The sequence below is a fragment of the Varanus komodoensis genome, unplaced genomic scaffold (assembly GCF_004798865.1).
Source record: "Varanus komodoensis strain SLA01 unplaced genomic scaffold, ASM479886v1 scaffold7_3, whole genome shotgun sequence".
Taxonomy (NCBI): Eukaryota; Metazoa; Chordata; class Lepidosauria; order Squamata; family Varanidae; genus Varanus; species Varanus komodoensis.
This window is the reverse complement of record NW_025336480.1, coordinates 20,134,721-20,155,544: the sequence shown is the minus strand read 5'-3', so window position 1 is coordinate 20,155,544 and position 20,824 is coordinate 20,134,721. Positions and strand designations below refer to the sequence as shown.

The 20,824-nt window shown below is 41.6% G+C and overlaps 1 protein-coding gene across 1 annotated transcript in view; it reads right to left on the bottom strand.

Moving 5' to 3' along the window:
• Positions 1-6,095: 6,095 nt before the first annotated feature.
• The window catches only part of LGALSL (galectin like), a 25,287-nt gene continuing 10,558 nt past the window's right edge, over positions 6,096-20,824 (bottom strand). The window contains exon 5 of the mRNA XM_044454523.1: positions 6,096-17,243. Within this exon, the coding sequence (XP_044310458.1) occupies positions 17,100-17,243 (144 nt within the window). The 3' untranslated portion in view covers positions 6,096-17,099. The remainder of the gene's footprint in view (positions 17,244-20,824) is intronic.

Genomic DNA, 20,824 nt, shown 5'->3' with positions numbered 1-20,824 from the left:
TAGCCCTTTAATCTGAGTCTTGCCTCCTCTTTTGTTCATGCTCAGCGTGCCTCACAGTAGACGCAGAAGGCTACACGGATTGGGCAGCTCCGGAATACACTGGCTGAATGTTCCGTTTCCATTTGATGGTCCCATATGGGGAAGTTTCCCAGCTCAGCGTGGGGGATTTCTGATATAAGCTACTAACTCATTAGTTCATTCATAGGCTTAGGGTTTCACCCAAATGAACCCCTCTGGGAGTATTATAATTAAAGGCTCTCTATTTCTAAATTATGCATTCTCACTTGCCTTAGGTTAAAACCAAAACTAGCTGTGGGATTTTGCACTCATATCGTGCAAATCTCTTCTGTTCCCATTTATTTTATGCTTTTTGTTTTTCTTCGCTGATCACAGGCAGTTTTAAAGGTTGACATCGCCCAGAGAAGAAACCAAACTGATTCACATTTAGCAGAGTCTGCAGCATCATTTATGATGCATTTTAACTATGAACACTCACTCACTCAGCTTCTTAATTACATGGGGCAATTGTGGTTCTAACCAGTTAAAAATCACAAAACCCCAAGAATTCTGGCTCTGTGCAGTCATAATAATGGCATGCCACTGCAAGAGGGTGTAAGTGTTGGCCTATTTTATGTTGCTCCCAGGCGTGGCAGGCACTGGCTCCATGGTCATGCATGGAAACTCACCTGTGAAATCCTATAGACAAATTTCCATCAGGAACTTGCTCTAGAAAGTGTATGAGTAGTGCAGGCGAAACTGAACACACCTATTGTGTGTGACATACTGTGTATCTTCTCCCAGTGATTAAGTTGTCAGATCTTATTTTGTTCCTCCCTGAGTTCTAATGAAAGTAACACATCCTGGTATTTCTAAGTGTCCAGTGCTCTGCAAATGGGCATAACTGAGCCTTCTGCAACACTGGTAGTCTAACATACCTGAAGGATGTGCTCTGAATTCTGATTAACCACATTCCTCAGCTGACCTGCAAGTCTCCCACACTGACCTTCTCTGTACAGAGAAATAAATTAGACTAAAGTGAAACATGTTTTGCACGAAGCTGGAAGCATCCCTCTTCCCCACTAGCATAAAGAGAAAACAAGTCAATAGGGGCTGACGATGAAAGATTATTTTTCACCAGTGTTTTTATGTGTTTCAAGCATTTGGGGTTTTTTCCAACTTCACTGTAGGAGTCCATTTCTAAAAAGAATCCATTGTTTGCTAATTTCCAACAGTTAAGCAGTATTCTGTGTTTCATAGTTATTGAAAAATAGGTTAAAATTGATCAATGTAGCAGCTAACACTATTTTAAAAAGGAATCCTAGTAATTTGGATTTTCTTTGTCCTTCTCTACACAGTTTTGTACAATCCACTGTCTGTGCTGGTTAGAACACTTCCACTGTGATGTACCAGATAGAGCATTGGAGTAGGACTGGAGGATCCCCAATTCAAACTCTACCTGTCCACCAAGCTCAGTGGGCATCCTTGGGCCAGTCAGTCTTTCTCAACATAACCAAATTCTCAGGAGCCAATGGAGGATTTCCTCCTTCTTTTACAACCTCCAGAGGCAATTGCTAGAAAAAGTGTGCGTGTGTGTGAACAGTTGTTTTGGCTCTAATATCATTTCTGGATAATAGGCACAAAGAAATACATTGATACCTATCCTCAAGTGTGACCTACAATTTCACTTCAGTTTTCCCATTTGCAAAAACTGAGGGACTTACTCTTAGCCAAGTGCCTTCCTTCCCATGGGATATGGCTCCTCAGACAACAAATTCCCAGGTCCGTTTGTTTATGTCCATACTTACTCACTGACTGAGTTCACACGACATACTAAGAGGAGACTTATATAAACTAGCCCAAGTACACATGGCTTGACCTAGGGCACAGAAAATTCTCCATGTTTTAACATGCAATCCAAGTTTAGCGACTTGGTGAATACCACCATAAACAATGAAATGGGACTATGAATTCAATACGTGGAGGGCTATATCCTATGGGAAAGGTACCCAGGTGACATGCTAAGTTGTCATCAAGCCAAAACTCAGCAGAATCCCTTGGCCGGAGTGGCAAAAAAAGGTTTGTTTATTTTTAGACAGCTTATTATGAGCTATTTGAAGCAGAAAATGACATGAAAGGAGGTTAAATACTCCCTCCCAAATAGTTTTTCTCTAAAGGGGCTTACACACACACACACACTTTGTATAAAATGTAGTGTGACTCCTTGTATAATACAATTTCCCAAATATATACAGCCATCATCTAATGAGCGAAAAAGGGTCAATTGAAGTAATCTCTTCACCATTATCTTCATTATTTTTCAAAGAGAAGTTGTGTAACTTGTATTCCTGATTTGCTGGCCAAACATCCAGAAAGAGAAGGCAAGGACAAGCAAAGCGTAAGTAGCAGAGGTATGTGTTCCCCACCAGTATCAACCAAGAGTGAACGGCAGACATTGTAACAAGCTGTTGCTTCACCATGATACCAAGGAATTCAGCTCCACATTTCTAACATGTCTGTTCATGACGATGACAAAATTGGGTGTGGTGAGAGACCAGGAGACTTGGGCTTGTCGTTCCACTTGCTTGGGTACTTGACAGTGATCGTAGACAAAGCTTGAGCCCCACAAACGTGGCATTAGCATGCAGGGGAATGCACTAGCTCCTGCTGGTGCATCAGACAAACATAAATTCTCACCCCCTTTCAAACATTCTATGACGATAAACTCTATTACTATAACAGCAATGATGAGAAAACTCTGAAAATCCCCGGTTTTTAATTCACGAGCACACACGTTTTTGAAACACTATCATTCTTCATCAAACTTCATTCAGAGGAGAGAGCTTTTCCTAGTGTGAAGTTATTGGTGTTGGCTAATGGATTTTCCTCCAAATATGAATCTGGGAGAAGATCAAAGCTGGAGATTTATTTATTTATTTATTTCAAGTTTTTGTATGCCGTCCCCTTGCTATACAGCCTCAGGACGGCTCACACAAATAAATAAATATAATACAAATACAGATAAAACCCAGAAATGCCCTGGCTGCACAATTAAAACATATACATATTATACGTTGTTAAAATATTGTTTGAATAAAAAGGTCTTAGCCTGGTGCCGAAAAACGAATAACGACTATTACTGTGACTATTATCAGTCACAGGGTTGGATCCATTATTCCGTGCATGGGCTTCTCATGCCGCAGGCCTTCTCTTTCCTTTCCCACACCTTCACTGCTCCCAAACATTACCCAGATCTGCTCTGGAGCATGCTCTAACCTACCAGAGCATATTTGGGGGTCATATGGTAAGCTAAAGGGAGCAATAGAAAGCCATTCCATTAGTAGATGACCAACGCTGGATCCAACCCAACTCTCTAGCTGCTGCAACCACACATAGGGTAAAGAACCAAGCAACCCAGCTAAGTAATTCAAGGCAGGAAAGGGGTCGATTTCATGCCGTGCAGGTATAATAAACAGCCACTATAAACCTCTAGGTATGGCGTGATGGGCATAGTAATTTCATTGCATCAGTTCCCCAGCCTAGTTCTCTCTCAGGAGTAGGAGCTATAATGGACAGTAATAAGAGGCAACTGGGACTGGGTTGGGTTGAGATTTACTCAGTGTCCCAGTGGACCATTACAAATGTTAAGCAGGCTGTTAATTGGTTTAATGAATCAGTTAATGAGTTGATCCTTCCAGCCTCACTTTACATTCATTCATATAAACAAGATTTATCATGTGTGACAGCTCTTTCAGGGACTCCTTTAACACAATTAAATGCTGTTTCCTACTTCTGCCACATTTGTAAGGGTGTCGCCATTACACTTTTGTGAGTGTACTGTACATGCATTTGAAAAGAAGCCTGGGAAATAGGTCCAAAGTATTTCTTAATTCTTCACCTAGCATTTTGGAATGCACAAGGTAAAACTGTATCTGTGGCTTTCAGTTCCTTTTCAGTTCTGTGAATCCACACAGAAATTTGGGGACAACATGGTCACATCTTGACCCTTTGCAGTTACTCTGGTCACTTACTTGGTTGTTTTTTCAAACCCTGGCCCAGAACCTTGTCTCTGCGCTGGGTAACTCACAAATCAAATTGGCAGTCAAATAAGCTGAATTTCTGCCCTTTAGACACAAGCAATATAAAAATAGGAAGCCATGAAACAAAGTATTAACATTTCTTCTTTCTTCTGGTCAGCACAGAAATGAAAGATTGGAAGGCAAGACATCTCACCACCATCCAGAGTTGCAATTCTGAACTAAAAGCTACCCAACTTCTGTTTGAAAATATTTATGTCCAATTAAAGGGTAACACCTCCAGAAAACTAAAAGCTGGTTGATCCATTATCCCTGTATATGTTTGACATGTTGCAGTGTACAAATGGCCAAGTTACACATTGCTTTTTTCTTTTAAATTCTTATTTCTATGGGATTTCAAAGAAATGATAGTGTGCTAGTATTAAATGGAAATATCAGTATTGGCAGTGTAACGTTTTAGGTTTACAAACTCAGGAGAAAGAAAATCACACTTTAAAAAATATATGAGGCAACACCTTTGTTAGGAAAAAAAAATAAAATGCAGTATTAAAATTAAAACACAAATTTGCTTCTGCCTTTTTTTTTGAGGTAGAAACACTGCTGCCCAATCACAGCCATATTGAAATCATAAATTCCTAAGTTGCTTTCTATTAGGGCAGCAATCACTTCCCAGGCAATATTCTTCTAAATGGCTTTTAACTGAACCAAGAACCTCCTTTTCCTGATCCTGAATGTGTCAGTCAGTGATATAACTTCCCTCCTTGGCTAAAAAATTTGAAAGGCAAAACCAGACTCATTTACCTCAAAATGATTAAGAATTGTATCTGCAGATTTTACCTTGTATCCCAGGTTCTGTGAGGCTAAGACTTGCTTTTTTAGTGAAAGCTTGGAATCGATGGGCATCCATGTTCTGCTCTTGTAAGACTGCCTCCTTTTTAAAAGGACCTATGTCCAGGCTATTTCCACTTCTTAGCTTTCATCCTTGCACTGTGACCACTGCCTGGTTTTTATAACTTGGCTGACCCTGGAATGGGTCTTGCGCTCCTCTGGATCTTTCATTCCACTGCTTCAGCATGTTGTGGTAAGTGCAAAATTCTGAAAAGGTTTTGTAGCATGAATGTCTGGCTAGGGACAAGTATGTGAGAGCTGTTCTTAAGCAAAGGGAGAGCAAGAGAGATTTGCCGGCAGAGGGTTAGAGCTGGATAAACACCCCTTTTAATGCTCATTTTATCTATTTTCTTTACCATTATCCTGTGATCCTGTTCAAGGTGGATCCATCCCAAGGTGGCACACAAGATTAAAAGTAAATAACACAAAACAAGAACATTCAGTGAAATTTTATTGCAGGCAGCAAAAGCATTGTTCTGTTAATTCACTCTCTAAATTATGCTGAAGTACCCGTGGAGATCTAGTACTGTACGTTCCAGTATCCACCATGACTGAATAAACCAAGTGGGGTTAGCGGGACATCATGTGGCTGAAGAGAAAAATACTGCCAAAGAGGACTTTCCCAAAGCTATAATTTCAAGCAAGCTGGATTTCAAGCACTCTTATGAAACAGTTTATTGGATGAAGAGATGGTAATAGGGATGCTTGAAAGGAAAAGGGGTTTGTTCTGTCCCAGGTGGACACTGTGTTATTTTGTTATGTTGCCCCTTAGACCTTACATTTATAATTATGCTAGTTTATTTTCTCTGTCTCTGTTAGCAAGAGACCCTGGTGCCATGAATCACCCCTGGAAAGATCTCCTGTCTAGTTTGTAGCAGCTCTTCAGTTTGGAAGAAACCTCCCTCCAGCTTGGTTCTTTGTTTCTGTCCTTGCGTTTTAGCTCATCAGTCCACTTCATTTTATCTCAGCCACTCAACTCATCTATTCATCAACCTCAATTATTAAGTATTAATCCTGTTATTATTAGTGGTTCGCTGTTTATGCTGCATTTCAGCCAAGACGCTTTGAGTCACACAGTTCCACTATCTGGATGGATGCACAGCCCAACATATGTTGAGGCCAGGACAGGTACAAAATTAGAATAAACAGCCCAGACAAAACAGCCAGACAATATTTTGTAGTGAATATTTTGCTTTTTATTGTTATTAAAAGTTTCTTATCAAATTGGCACAACACATAAAAATAGATTTGTGAGTAGATGATGCACAGTATTTATTGCTGGATTGTTTCATGCAGTATCTCTTTTAAAAATCCCTTTAAATAAAAAAAATCCAACTGTAACATTGCAGAAAACATTCACTTTGGCTTGTCTTCAAACCACTATGCCTGCCACATGAGACATCTATGTTTCTAGTAAGTGCTATACGGTTCTTCATTTACATAAAATAGCTCACCATTAAGCCTTCAGAGCAGATACATTATGGTTGAATAGACAATCAATCTCATAAGACTAGGGAGAATATCTATGAATTTGACATAATTGCAGCTTACTGCATTTCAAGCACATGTAGCAATTTACCAGCTTGGCCCACCTTTGACTCATTTGCCACCACCTGACCACTATAAGTGGACCCTGTATTTTTAAAGAGGTGGTTTATCATGTACGCTAGCAAATATTCATAACCACCCCTTCTATATTCTTTAAGAATACACTTGCAATAATAATAATGCTTTTAAATGAGTTTCATAAATAGCATCCTAATAATCTTGTGCATGGGTGGGAATCCTGTGGCGCTCAGCCTAATCTGATGTGTCCTGGGGCTACCTGTGGCCCTCAGGCTGATTTAATGTGGCCCTCGGCTTTATCCTAAAGCCCCCTGCCAATGACCAGTCCAGATGGTTGATGAGTGATCTGTCCCTCCTCTGGGGCAGAATAGGGACAGAGTGAAGAAGAGATGAGACTGGCAAAGAAAGCCCTTCCCGTCACCTGCATGTGCCCCTGAGAGACTACCTCCAAGGGAATGTGGTCATCAGTGGAAAAGTAGCTCCCTCCCCCTGCTTGACAGTAACCTTGTAAGGCAATATCATCCCTGTGTTAGGAGGCATGGAGGCTGAGGGAATTAATAGCACCTTGCGTAAGGCTGCATGAGTGTTCATGGCTGGGGCAAGACTTGCAGTGGGACCTCTTCTGATCATTTCAGCCACCCCAGAACAGTTCCCTGACATGGACACCTCTTGTTTCCTACCATCTTTAAAAACAGTTCTGAATTGCACAGGTAATTGTGCAAAGCCCGTGAGAACTATTCAAAATGGGTGCTGTTCTGAGTTAGGATTGGAGAGAGAACATGCTCTCAATACAGCACTTGCTTATTGAGTAGATACCTAATGCAACTGCCTTAAAGACATCAACAAGTTTAAACTTATGTTGCAGGGTCAGAATTTAAGCTGTAATTTTAAAGTGTTTGAAAGCCCAAAAGTCAAATCAAAATTCAGATGTTTTGCTGAAGTCTGAATTGGTGCAACCTTTTGTTTTACTTCTGTTGTTAATGTTGCACAACAGATGCTGGCTTATCAGATGCTGAATGTGTCAGTTTCAACTTACTGTAGTTAACCAGCCTCCTTCTTCAACCTGGTGCTCTGCAGATGGGCTGGACTGCAACTCCCATCATTCCCAGTCTAATAAATGTGCTGGGAGCCAGGCTGGGGAAGATTGGAACTAACACTGAGTACCCTTTGGAAATGCTTTTTCCCTTGTAGGACAGCAATCCACAAAGTTAATGGGATTCCCCACCACTACCACCACCAGCTTTCGGAATTTATTTGAGTGATGCTAGTGCCAAATGCCCCAGCAGAATCGAGGCAAGACCTCCAGCAGAACATTTTCCATTTCACTGGCAGGCAGGCAGGCAGCAGTGGATGGATGGATGGAACCAGGAATTGGATGGATGGATGGAACCAGGAATTTTGCTGCTCTTGGCACTGAGGACATTTCCAGTCAGAGCCCCACAGGTCAACAAAAAACAATACTGAATGGCTCTCCTCAGGCAAAGAAGCTCTTTTCAGTTGGCATCTGAGTCCCCACCCTCTGGAAACACATTTTGTCTTTCCTGCACCATGTTCTAGGGAACTCTGTTTCTTCACCTGGGAACTTTGTGGCTGTGATAGGAGTTGTAGACCAGCGCTTCTGCAGGGTATCAGACTGGGAAAGGCTGACACTAGTCAGTCCTTTTGAACCTTGGTGCTGTTCCACACAAGCCAAGCATTGTCCCCATTGCTGCTCATTGCAGGGACAGAGCAGGCATGTCAAACAGTCTTTCTTCCAGGGAGTTCCCTGATAAACTTCTAAGGAATGCCAGTTACCTAGATAAATGGTTTTAAAACCAGTCCAGGAGAAGATGCATGTAACTCTGTCCAAAATGATCAGAATGCAAAATGTTGCTGCAGTGTGTGCAGCTGGCCCCTTTAAGCCATGGATTAAAAGGGCTGGTTTGTTAACCACACCCACAGCTCACCCTCACTGAGTTCAGACAACACTGCAAGCCATGACACTAGCATGAATATTTGAAATCACTCACCATACAATGCCACAGACTTTAGCTCACTGTGGCGTGTGAACATGCAATCTCGGACACTATTTCTGACTTAAACCATTTTGAAATGGGTTCATTCCACTGAAATGCAACAGCCTTCACTAAGATATCTCAGTGAGTCATTGAATCAAGTCTAAGGAGGCCCCAGGTTTTATTCAGAGAGTGTTGTTCATGGAAAACAAAGTATTATTCAAAAAATTAAGTCAACTGTCTAGCTTTGAGCTTATGAAGTACCAATGGCATAGCAGGCTCTAAATCAGGCATATTGTCTGCTATACCAAATGATTGTCAGCATTCCCAGCCAGCACACTGGCTCTGTGTGATCTTCTTAAGTGCTTTTCTCACTATCAATGCTAATTTTCTGTTGCAAACAAATAGACAGGGATTGTAACATGTCCATTCTTTCCATTCTTTCAAGGCGGTGATGTATTAATGACTGCACCATTCTAAGGTAGTTCAGAATAACAATTTGATGCTTTGTTAAAATAAGAAAACAATCACACAGTTAAACAAACTAACAGGTAAAACAGAACCTTCAGGAAGACTAAAAATGTTGGAGGAAATGAAAGATGCATGGTTCAGCCAGAAAGGCCCTCTTGTGGGCTGTCAGCCAGTTAATCTCTAATAAGGAGGGATCAGAGAGGAAAACCTCTGCTGGGATCTGAAAACACAGGCCCAAGGGTGTGGGGAAAGGCGCTGCTGTCCCAAGCCATTTCTCTTGTGTAAGTATTTTGAACAGGGCCTGGTAGGAGACTGGCAAACTGGAGAGCTCTATTAACTCTGGAGATAGAATCAGATTGAGATGTATCACTCAAAACCCAACTGAAGCTTCTATACCATCTTCAAAAGCAGCCTTTTCTGCTATGACAGTAATTCAGCTGGGAGGTTACCAGGCATTGGTACCTGTAGCCAGACTATTTTTCTTCAGGAGAGACTGCAGCTGGTGAAGGAGCTGGCAAAAGGCCAACACTTGTCTCTTTTTGCAATTGGGGAACAATCAGCTGATTGGCCCTCCTCCAACTTCTTACTGATTCCAGATTCAGCATCTCCCCACATGAGATGTCCACTTGACTCAGAGGACAAAGAGAAATAGAGGTGGGTATCATCAATCAACATACTTCTGGCATCTCACTCCCCATTCCTGGATGACTTCACCTAGCAACTCCTGATATGTATGAACAAACATGGGTACAAAACAGCACCCTGTGGGAACTCACTGAGCAAATACCAAGGCTTCAGCAGAAGTTACCCAAGACAACGCCCTAGAACAAACCCTGCAAGTAGGAGCAGAACCATTCCATTGCAATGCCTCCCACATGCAACTTAGAGCTGGTATGGAAGGATAGCAAATGATACCAAAAACTGCTTAGATGTATATACTGGATCAGTAGGTATGGGGATCTGTCAGCATTTCAACTGGTACTCAACCTTCTAGGACTGAGGCTTCCTTGTACATACTGTGGTATTAGTGAGTGTAAATGCTTTGACCTCAAGGTTATGCATTTCCAACTATGTTTATACGTGCATAGCTGATCACATCTGACCAAGCATCCATGACCTATGATGTCTTTTACTGCATATTTGCCTTCTTTTGTATGTACTTTTAGAACAGGGGTAGGCAACTTGTAGCCCTTGAGATACTTTCTTGGATGAGGAATATAGCAGTCATAGGCCAAAACACCTGCAAAGCTACAAGTTGTCCACCCATGTTAGAGGCAAAACGTCCACATTAATTCAAAGTGCTCTACTTTTTTGTGTGCGGTGAGAGGGATACACACATGGGAGGTAATCTCTGAAGTTCACTCCTTTTCCCATCAGGGTGCAGTGACAGACCTCTTCACATGTAATGGCAAGCCACCAGGGCCAAATTTTCCCAAGGAACTTACCATTTTGCATGTGTAAGATCCATGTTTCAGCAGGGGTTGGGAGTGGCTTGTTATCCACTTCAACCTACTCTTGCCAGGTTTGTATGTAGCAACAAGTTGTGATGCACCCCTGCTGTACCTTGGGCTTTCAAAATGGTGGCTGGTGCCATGCCAAGAAGCCCCAGTGGCAAATTTTCCCTTAGGGTTCTCTTTGTTTCTTCACAGTTGGAATTCCATGCCTTACAATTCTCTCAAAGCAGAAGTTTTCTGGATTAGAACACATTTAAAATATTAGTGAATTTAGAGTTTAGTATTCAAAATGTTTGTGGATATTAGTTAAACAAAGGCTGGGTTCACACAACACATTAACCCCTTGGGAATTTCAACCATGCACTATTAAATTTCTCTGGACCGGCCAGACCTTCAGTCTCAGCAGGGGTCTTTCTCCTGCCGGCTCCTCTTCCAGCTCCTCCCCAGTCCAGCTGCATTATCCCAAGGGCCCTGCAGGGCACAGCTGTCCCCCGGGCTGCATAAAGCCATTTGGCAAAGTCTGTGGCTTGACTTCTTCAAAACGTTCCACTGGATCCACACATGAGGAAGTGAGGGGAGCCCAGGGCTGCCCAAACACCCCCCAAAACCTGAGGGTTCAGCTGTTAATGCTGCTTCCCATGAACCCCACCCTAAAAAATACTGGAATAGTGATGGGCTAAAAAGTTGCAGTTTGCACAGGTGATTGTCTGCATGGAGAGAGTGCCCCTGCCAACTTTCCTTTTCCAGGTGGGATGGAAAGCATCCTTCACAGTAGAGTCCTCACAGCGGCTCAGGTGGCACCAGGCTGCCCTCGCTTTCCCAAGTGTGGGTAACACAAAGGTGCAAGGGCCTCCAAAAAACCCCAAGAACCTGTAAAAAGGAGCATCTGAGGAGATACCTGCCCATTCTCACCCCCTTCCTACCATGTTCCCCAGAATATGTTATGATGCTAGGAGCCCCCCACTGCTGCCTCAGTTTTGTAATTTACTCTGAGTGCATAGCAACTCAGGAAGTGGCAACACCCGAGGGGAGCCCCAGTGTGGGGGAGAACAAGGCTTGTAGGGATGAGCCTGCCTCCCTGCATGAGGTAAGAGTGGAATAAAATGCTTTAAATAGATCAATAAATATTCAAAATATTTGTTGAGAAACCAGGGCTGGAGGGTGAACCTTCTCTAGCAAGCTTCTCAAGGGCTAAGGCCTTCTCCAGGCAATGTTGCTGATGTTTCTATTTCCTCCTGGGCTGAGGGCAAAAGCAGCTGTCTCTCCCAGAATAAAAAGAGAACATTCCAGATGAAGGGGCTTGTGGGGCAAAACACATTACACAATTTAGCAGATTTGGAACAGTCTTAAGATTTACAGAAGTGCTTCACCATTTCCATTGATGATTAATGATTAAATTGGGATGGGCATCTTGCGGCCCTTCATATATTTGGGTCTCCTTGATCTCCCATCATCGCTCGCCACTGGCAATGCAGTTAAAGGGTGAGAGGAGCTGCAGACCAAAAGATCTGAAGGGCCATGTTGTCAACTCCTCTCCGGAATGAACTAAACAACAGCAGCAGCAGCAGCTCATTTTGTCATGTTGTGGAAACCCACAATGGGTTGTCAGGGCATCTGACCCAGAGTAACTGATCCCCTAGTAGGCATCAGGCATCAGCTAGCATGTGGCTTAACAAGAGTGGCAAGTCCCCTTGCGCCTCTTGCCAAATGGGCTGCTGCTCAAAGGCCCAAGGGGCACTTGGGGCTGGTTGGCACTGGCTGGGTATCCCCTGCCACAACACAAACCTTTCGGGCTTGCTGCAGCTTTTTCATCCCCTCACCATTTTTCCTCTTTGGAGATAGTGCAATGCAGGGATCCCTGTGAAAAAGCCTTGGGGATCCATGCCTTGTGAGAAACCAAAAAGCAATGTTAGCTATTTGTACAAATTAGAGGATTAAAGGGCAAAAAGAAGGTTTGTGACTGTGGACAGGCACTCTGGGGTTTGTCATTGGCTGTCAAAACAGGGATCATGCCTGTCAAGGTGGAGGCCATGATTTCTGAAAAACAAAAATGTCCGAAGGGACCAAAAAGCCAGGACAAGCCATAAAGAGCTTGCAAACCCATCAGGAAAGGGGAGACATGTCATTTCTGCTGTGTATCCCCTGGGAGGAACAAGAGGAAGGGAGAGATGAACACCTACGGTGAGCCCAATCATGTGATGGGTGCACCATAGGTTGCTGACTCAACCAAGAATCCCACTGTAGGCTTGTCACATTTCATGGACTTGCCCAGTACCTACTACTGCAAAAGGTGGGATATGTTGGAAACTAGGCTAGAATCTATTCATGTTTTAAAATATACATTGCTTTTTGCTGCACATTTAAAATTCTAGTGTTTTGAGCAAATTTGATTTTTCTGGAAAGATTAAAAGAAATATGAGCAATCCATTTTGACACAGCTTTAGCAGAGTTTGCCTCTTCTTTACCTTCTGCCACTGCTAATTAAGAAACACTTCTGTACATAGAACTCAACAGTGCAATCTTACATGTGTCTACTGAAGAATAAGGTGCATTATATGAAATGGGACTTGCTCCCAGGTAAGTGTATTCTTATTGCATTCTTATTCATGCACATTGATCATGCAGCGCAATCCTATTTAGAGTCAAGTTCCACATGTGGAATGGTGCTTGCTTCCTAAAAAATATGTATAAGATGGCAGCTTAAGGTAGTCATATCTGCTCTCTTTCTCTTCCTCTGTTCCTAAATGTCCTATGGTACCTTTAAATCCTATAGTGATAAACAATCTAAAGCTTATGACCCTGTCAGGCATTTCCATGGGTTGTTTCTTCAAACAATACTTTCTTTTTACAGGTTTTCTGCTCATCTCTCTGAAATAAACAAATTGTCAAATGCCACTAAAAATGTCATCCTGAGAAAAATAATCCAAACCTCCTCTATAAAACCTGATTTTCCTCTGGGTTTGTTATATTATTTTCAAGCATATTCCTTTTTTGTATTGTATACAAATATTGTTGGGTTTCTGAAGATGTTAAAAATGATAGTTGGTTCAACTATTTATGCATCATGTGAATTCATCCTGAAAAAATCCTAGAAAGAGTCTAACTGCAGTACAAAATGTACAATAACTCATACAAAGCTGCCCAGAGAAGCCATTGCGAAGGGTGAGGAGAAATTACCACCTGCAACTAACCATTCGATTCTGAGATATATATTTGGAGAGACGGGAAAATCAGGGACATAGTCAAAGCTAAGGTTAATGTTCCAGTTTTAAATTCTGATATGCCTTGATCTCATTAATTCCAGGCATTTGTAACAGTGTCATAGCAAAATGATCTTGCAAAATCTCTGGGGGGCATTAATTATCCTTATATTTAAGGACTGCTGAGGGACAAATAACATGTAAGACTACCCAGCAGAGAAACAGAAGCTTGCCCACAGTCAAAAAGGAGAAGACGTGAAAGATCTGGGGATGAGTTTCGTGTAAGCTCTGCTTGTCTTTATAGTGCAAGTGAGTCAGATGTTTGACCTGACAATTGTGTTCAAGGTGAATACTTGCATGCTTAAAAGTCTAGTCACACATTCATGCAGCCCAAGGCATCCTGGCTCAGTTCCCCCAAATTTTTACTGTGTATAATATGTCTATAATCTTAAAAAACCCCAAAAGGACTGGGCTGTTCATACTATAATCAGAATATATAGTATTCAGTTAAAAAGTATATACCTTATGAATTACCCTAAGACACCCCTCCTCAACCTGGTCCCTTCCAGATGTTTCAGACAACAGCTCCCAACATTCTTGATCACTGGCTATACCATCTGGGGTTGCTGGTGGGAGCTGAAGTCCAAAACAGCTGTTTATGCAGATCATTTTTTAAAAACTCAAATGATTGATTACACAGGTGATCGTTTCAAACTGTTCTTTTAATTTATTATCAACACAAAATTTACTGAATGCTGAACAAATAACATTCAATTTTCAGTAAATTTCGTGACCGTGATAACTGCTGTATGAACGCAGTCAAATTTGTACAAAGCAACTTCAAATTCATTTCACTAAGATTTACTCCCAAGAAGAAGCTTAGGACTGGCTATAATAACCTGATACTATCCAAGGGTATTTGGAAAACACTAAGTGCAATAGGATTTGATTCCAAGTATATGTCCATAGGATTGTTGTCTTCCACTGCAATCCTGAGCACAGAAATAAATCCTAGAGCATTTAGTAGGCCTTACTGAGTAATTTGGGATTGCAGCCTTCCTGCACATGCTATGCAGTGCTCAAAAATAAGTCTCAGTTGCTTCAATTAGGTTTATTACTAGGTGAATATACACAGGACTGTAGCTTTACAGTGCAATTCCATGCTTGTCTGCTCAGTAATAAACCCCACTGAACTTCCCCTTAGTTATATGGGAACAGGACTGCAGTCTTAGTTGCTCAGCAGCGCCCCTTTTATTCTAGGGAACTTATTCTAGAGAAGTAGTGTCTGCAGGAAACTTTTATACCCCCTTTTTATACCCCTTAAGGCATAGGCAGGCAACTTCTTCCCTATTGTCTAACTTAGGTGTACCTATAGGATACACCTATGTTGCAGTGCACACTGCTACAGCTTGGTGAGGTTGATCCTACCAACTTTAGTAGATGGAATAGGCAGATTTGGCTGATACTGCACCTTTTAACCTCAAGCTAACCGGACTGTCACCTCAAAATATGGCTCCGCAGTCTACAAAGTAAATAGGCTGTATACCTATTAACAAGGAGAAACTTCTAATGGCCACACAAAGGTCCCCTGTACTGCAGTGTTCCATAACGAAATTAAAATGGATCCCACCAGCTCACTAAATGATTGAGATGTGATCAACCAGACCAAGAACTGCTAGTTGAAGGTTGGGTAGCTGGCAATTAAAAATAATAATTTTGACCAAGAAGTTTCCTGCACTGATTGATTGACTGACTGATTGCAACAGACCTCCTTTATCATTCAAGCATAAGTTATTTTTGTTTTTTGCATTTAAAAATGCTATACTACAAAATGTCTCCATAATAAATGTCTTTAAAAGTTACTATAATACAAGTTTTAAAAATAATGCAAATACATGTTATTCCTCAGACTCTGACACCCAGATAAGTCCTTTACAGCCCACAGTGTACAAGTTGGATTGCTTCCTAAAGAGTCTATGAAAAGTCACTGGGAATCATCTATTGTGCAGTGTAATTACAGTGATAATACAGTTACGTCTGTCACTAAAATCATTATTTGTTTCAAGGAATCTACATTTCCTGCATTATTAACTTGGCCAATTATAAAGACCAGGGATGAGCTGAGGATTTAATTTTCTCTCCCAACAAGGACAGTAGCCATAAAGGGCTACTAGTCTGAACAAATACTAAGGTATTCTCAAGCTTTAACAGTGCAATCTTATACACATGTACACAGAGGAAAGTCCCATTGAGTTCAATGGGGCTTAGTCTGAGCTAAGTGGGTATTAAATTGCAGCCTCTAAGTACCAATAAACCTGGAAAATCCTACTATATTAGAGGTGGGCAATGTCACACCAAACTTAGTAGTTCTGGTTGACCATTTATAAGAGAATCATGCATATTAACAGCTGCCTCTGGTGAAGACATGAACAGGCCAAGCTTCCGTGAATTGTGAGGGCACCCTAAGAACACCACCAACTGCCTAGAGACAAAGAAAACGCATTTCCAAAATGATATGTCAATATTTGCCTAATAAATGTTTGTACATTCAGGTTTATACTTTCCTGCTCTTCGGTTTCAGTAATATTGTTCCATTTCAATGTTAACACATTAACACAATGAGCATCAATAAATAAACTAGAAGAAAGCTTTTAAAATGTATTCATATTACATTGTGCAAAAACATTAAATCACCTACATTCTATGCACATACCCTGACTAATATATGCAGGCCAAATGCTGAAGCCATTGCCCAGTTTCCACCTTTTCCTGGAAAGCAACTCATCGAGGGGAAAACGGCTGTAACCAGCCACCAAATGGCGCACAATTAAACACACTCAAGCCCCCTCCATGCATTCAGATGTGTGTATCGTTATGTGCCAGACTGCAGCTGTTTTGTCTACCTAAGCATGCTCCCATGAAGTCCAAGGACTCCTGACATTGACGTTAAGGAGACCAGTCTTTGGCACTGAATAATGACTTCAACATTAGGCCCTCTCTTGTGAGCTGTGTTACATTTACACTAATCCACTTAAGTGCAGGAGCATTTCTTTTTCTTTTCTTTTTTGCAAATAAAACTTTTTGCTTGTAGTTTACAGATTTAGCACTTGGTTTCAAAACCTTTCCTTTAGTTGAGAAGATCACTAGCTTATGCAGTTTTGACAATAAATGAAGTAACTGTTTCAGAATCCTTTACAATTTGATTATCCAGCAGGGGTAGGCCTTTTAGTTCCAAAGGAAGGAGGCGGGCTCAGTATTTGTTCGTCATCAATTGCTTTCTTCATTAGGATAAACAGTACTGCAGTTCAGCAAGGTGTTCTTTACTGCTTATAGGAAAGAGAGTGTGGAGTCTGTCTATGAGGGTGGCATTCAAGTATCGTAGTCACTGCTCCTTCAGACAGATGCTGGTGGCACCTGAGCCAATTTGGAATCTAAAATTTTGGTTTTTATCTTTTTCTGTTTGTTTTTCTTTTAATAATACTAATAATAAGGTCAACCAAGTTTAGTAAGTTGGAGATCTCCATTTATCTTTATCGTATCAATAGCTGACAACTTCTCAATGCGATGGTAAAAATCAAAAAGCTGGTGTCCATCCACGAATATTCTAAAACGAGGGTGCTCACAAAGTATTTCAACCTGTAAGAAATAAATTTTGAACGAAGAGCACAATTTTAACTGGAAGGAAATTTTCACACCACTTTAATATCACTAATATGGGAACTGTTGTTCATGGCATACTGCCTTAACATGGGGTTTAGGGTAGATCACTTACAGATCAATCCTATACAAATTTACTTAGAAGTAAGGCCCACTGAGATCAATAGGACTTGCTCCCAAGGATGCTTAAAGGACTGTAGCCTTAGAGTGCAATTCTCTGCACATTGCCCAGATGTAGGTCTTATTGATTTCAATGGGTTTTGCTTCACAATAGACTTGTATTGGTTGCTCCATTACAGAAATACTGCTATCTTGCAAAATCTAATCACAAAGTATGAAGCAGAGCTACTGTAGTCAAGTATGTTATACTACAATCTGCGAATCTTGGGAAACCGGAGGAAATAGATTCGGTTTACAGAATCCCTGGGCCAAGCCACACTCTCACTTTAAAAGCTACTTCTGCAGCGAAAGAAGGTACATAGTATCATGAAGCTATTGTGTTAATGTACTAAATGACTAATGGAAAGGTTACTCTGATATGATCTGCACATTCGGCATGCAATACAAATTATTCATACATAAATCAAAGCAGCCATCAATTCGACATCGCAAATCGAGAAGCATCACTCTGCCAATGCTGTTACCACTGCTGAACAAGCGGAGCTATCCACAAACACCCCAAGGCATAATGGTGCTACAAGCAGTGGCATGCAAAGAATGCAAATTCGCCTCCATACCGCTGTAAATCTGGAATTGCTTCATAATTCTGAGACCATGTGGTATTCCTTCATAACTCTCAATATTTACTTCATAAATATGGAATTAATCACAATTCATTAAGAACAGCTCTTATAGCACCTTCCATCTGCAGAGTTGACATTTTATTTATCCTCACGCCAATTCTGTGAGTTAGATCTTACTGTTCCCATTTTACAGACAAGGAAATAGGACTGCAACAGTGTTGAGCTGAAAATGGGCTTCCCTGTCTAAGCAGAGGAGGAAGCTATCTAGAAAATGCTCTGCAGACATGGCACACTGCTGAACCTAAGCAGCTCAGGCCTAGTTGATGTCCTCAACAATTTGTGGGAACAGTGGAATATGACAGCTAAACAAGCAAATTAACCCAGTCCTCCAGATCCATATTTATCCATCCATTATCTATTTCCCCCTACACAAACACCTCATATTTCCAGTTCAGGATGGAAAGCAGTATCCACAAAAAAGAGACAATACGTTGCCTGGACATTTTGAGTGTTGAGCATGGAGTTACCTATGCATAACATGCTAATCCTCATGTCTGTGGTTTGGGATTGCCATATAGTTTACCAATCCAGGATGAGCTAGATCAGTACTGATAACGTAAGAATTCTGTAATGTTGTGCTTTGTGGATGCATAGAACACACACACAGCCTTTATATCACATTCCAGTTAATATTCTTGCCCATGGTGCATCACAGACCCAGAGCCAACTTTATGCATGTCAACAGTAAAACATCTAAATGACTTCCATTAAAATTGGAATGCAGCCCATCTCTTTCCAAGCATGTCTATTTTAAAAGGATTGCATCATCCAAATGGACATAAGGCTGGAAACCTTTCAACATTTTGATGGGAGTAAAAGCCATTGAACCAAGCACACAGAATCCTACTGCTCATATCTTCAGACCTCTTAAGGACACAGGCAGAGCCCTGCGGGGTTGTTGGAAGCCCACAGGTGGGGCAGGAGGACAAGAGCACCCTCCTGCTCATGCCCCAAGGAACTGGCATGCCGCTTTCCATGCTGGGGACAGTGAACGAGCATCACGATTTGCCCCTCAGCTGCCTGATCCCCCATGAATTTGTCTCATCCTCTCTGAAAGTCATGCAAGTTAGAGTCACTGCCACTATCTTGTGGTAGTGAATCCACTGCTTAACTCAGTGCATCCATATTCTTATTGAGGTTGTGATTTTCAGCAGCCTTCCTCCTCTGCAAATAATCAGCCCGTGGAGGCAAATGGATTCCACTGTACTTGCGTGGAGTCTAAGATCTACTTCAGCAGAAACCCCTGCCAAAGGAAGTGGGGTGGGTGGCTACTAAGAAGAGGGATTTGACTCTTCTGGCAACCCAGCTGTGAAATGAGATGCTTGCCTGGCACAGTCATTGTTCTTTTGGGCAACAGGTGAAACCTTAGTTTCCCAAACATTTTAGCCTTCAGACTCTCTGAATCTGTTTTAAACCTTTCTACTACTGGTAGGTTTTATTCTGTTTAAACCTAAACTTTAAACTTTTATATTAACTTTTACTGGCTATATTTGCAAATTGTAGCAAACCACCCTGGCAACAAGCAAGCCGATGGCAAGGCCAACAAATGGGCCAAGAGATGGGCTTCTCTTTCTCCTCCTGCTTCCTCTGTTCCCTGTTGAGTTCCCCAGGGACGCCATGGGAAAACTGAGTTGCCTCCCCGGTTGCCTCTCCAACTATGAGCTGCAATCACAAAGTTGGTAACATATTTCCCTAAAAAAAAAACCTGTTACCCCTTTAGAAATGGAATTTAGAAAGTGGACTGGAGCCTCAAATACTCCCTTTCAAGCAGGATCCTGGGGTGTTTGCAGGAAGCCCAGGGGTTCTAAAGGTGACTTCAGCTACGCTAGCAAAACTAGCAGAAATCTCCTATACATAAGTAACTCCTGAAAAGAAGGGGAAAAAATAAAGGGAGCTCTGCTTTTCAAGTGGGATTTAGAAAGGTTTAAAAAGGTATTTTTGGGTTAGAAACTATACAGGCAGATGCAGTCTATCTAATTCTACAGTTTCTAGCAAATAATGCTACTGATGATGATTAAACCCTTCTCAATCTTACTTAGGGAATGCTTATCAAATTTCAACAAGACACAGAATTGGGTGAGATAGCTAATACGCTGGAAGACAGAAACAACATTCAAGGTGATCTTGGTAGGTTAGAGCACTGGGCTGAAAACAACAGAATGAAATGGTATGGAGCTCCTATTTTGATACCTGTCAAACCAGATGCTCCTATAAATGGGAAGTTGACTAATTCTGCATGTACTTGAAATGGAGGGATCTTGGGATCAAGTGCAAAAGTAAGAGGGTCCTTGGAGGCATGAACTCCCTCATGAAAGACAACCAATCTTGCCATGAAGGGGGTGTCTCAGATGCCCTCCCATTTCTTCAAACAAGGATCACTTGGGACCGTTTGACAGCTCATTTTCTGGCACATGTCACAATGGGGGAATTAACGTACCTGTAGACTTAGATGGGACCTGAACAGGGGAACATCTGTTGGACTTTGCAAAGGGACACCCCTCCTGCACATTATCTCTGGACATCCAGAATTGCACAAATACAACCAAAAATACTTTTTATAATTTACAACTCCAAATATCCCTGAACTATTGCCACATACTCTTTCACATTCAAAAGACCACCATACTGTGATAAAAATAGGATAGTAGGTGAATATTTGGTGGAGTGGGGCTAGTAAGAAGCCAAATACACTTAATCTCAACTGCTGAGAATGAGTAGGACAGAAAGATGCCCTTAGTGATTATGGACAGAATCCAG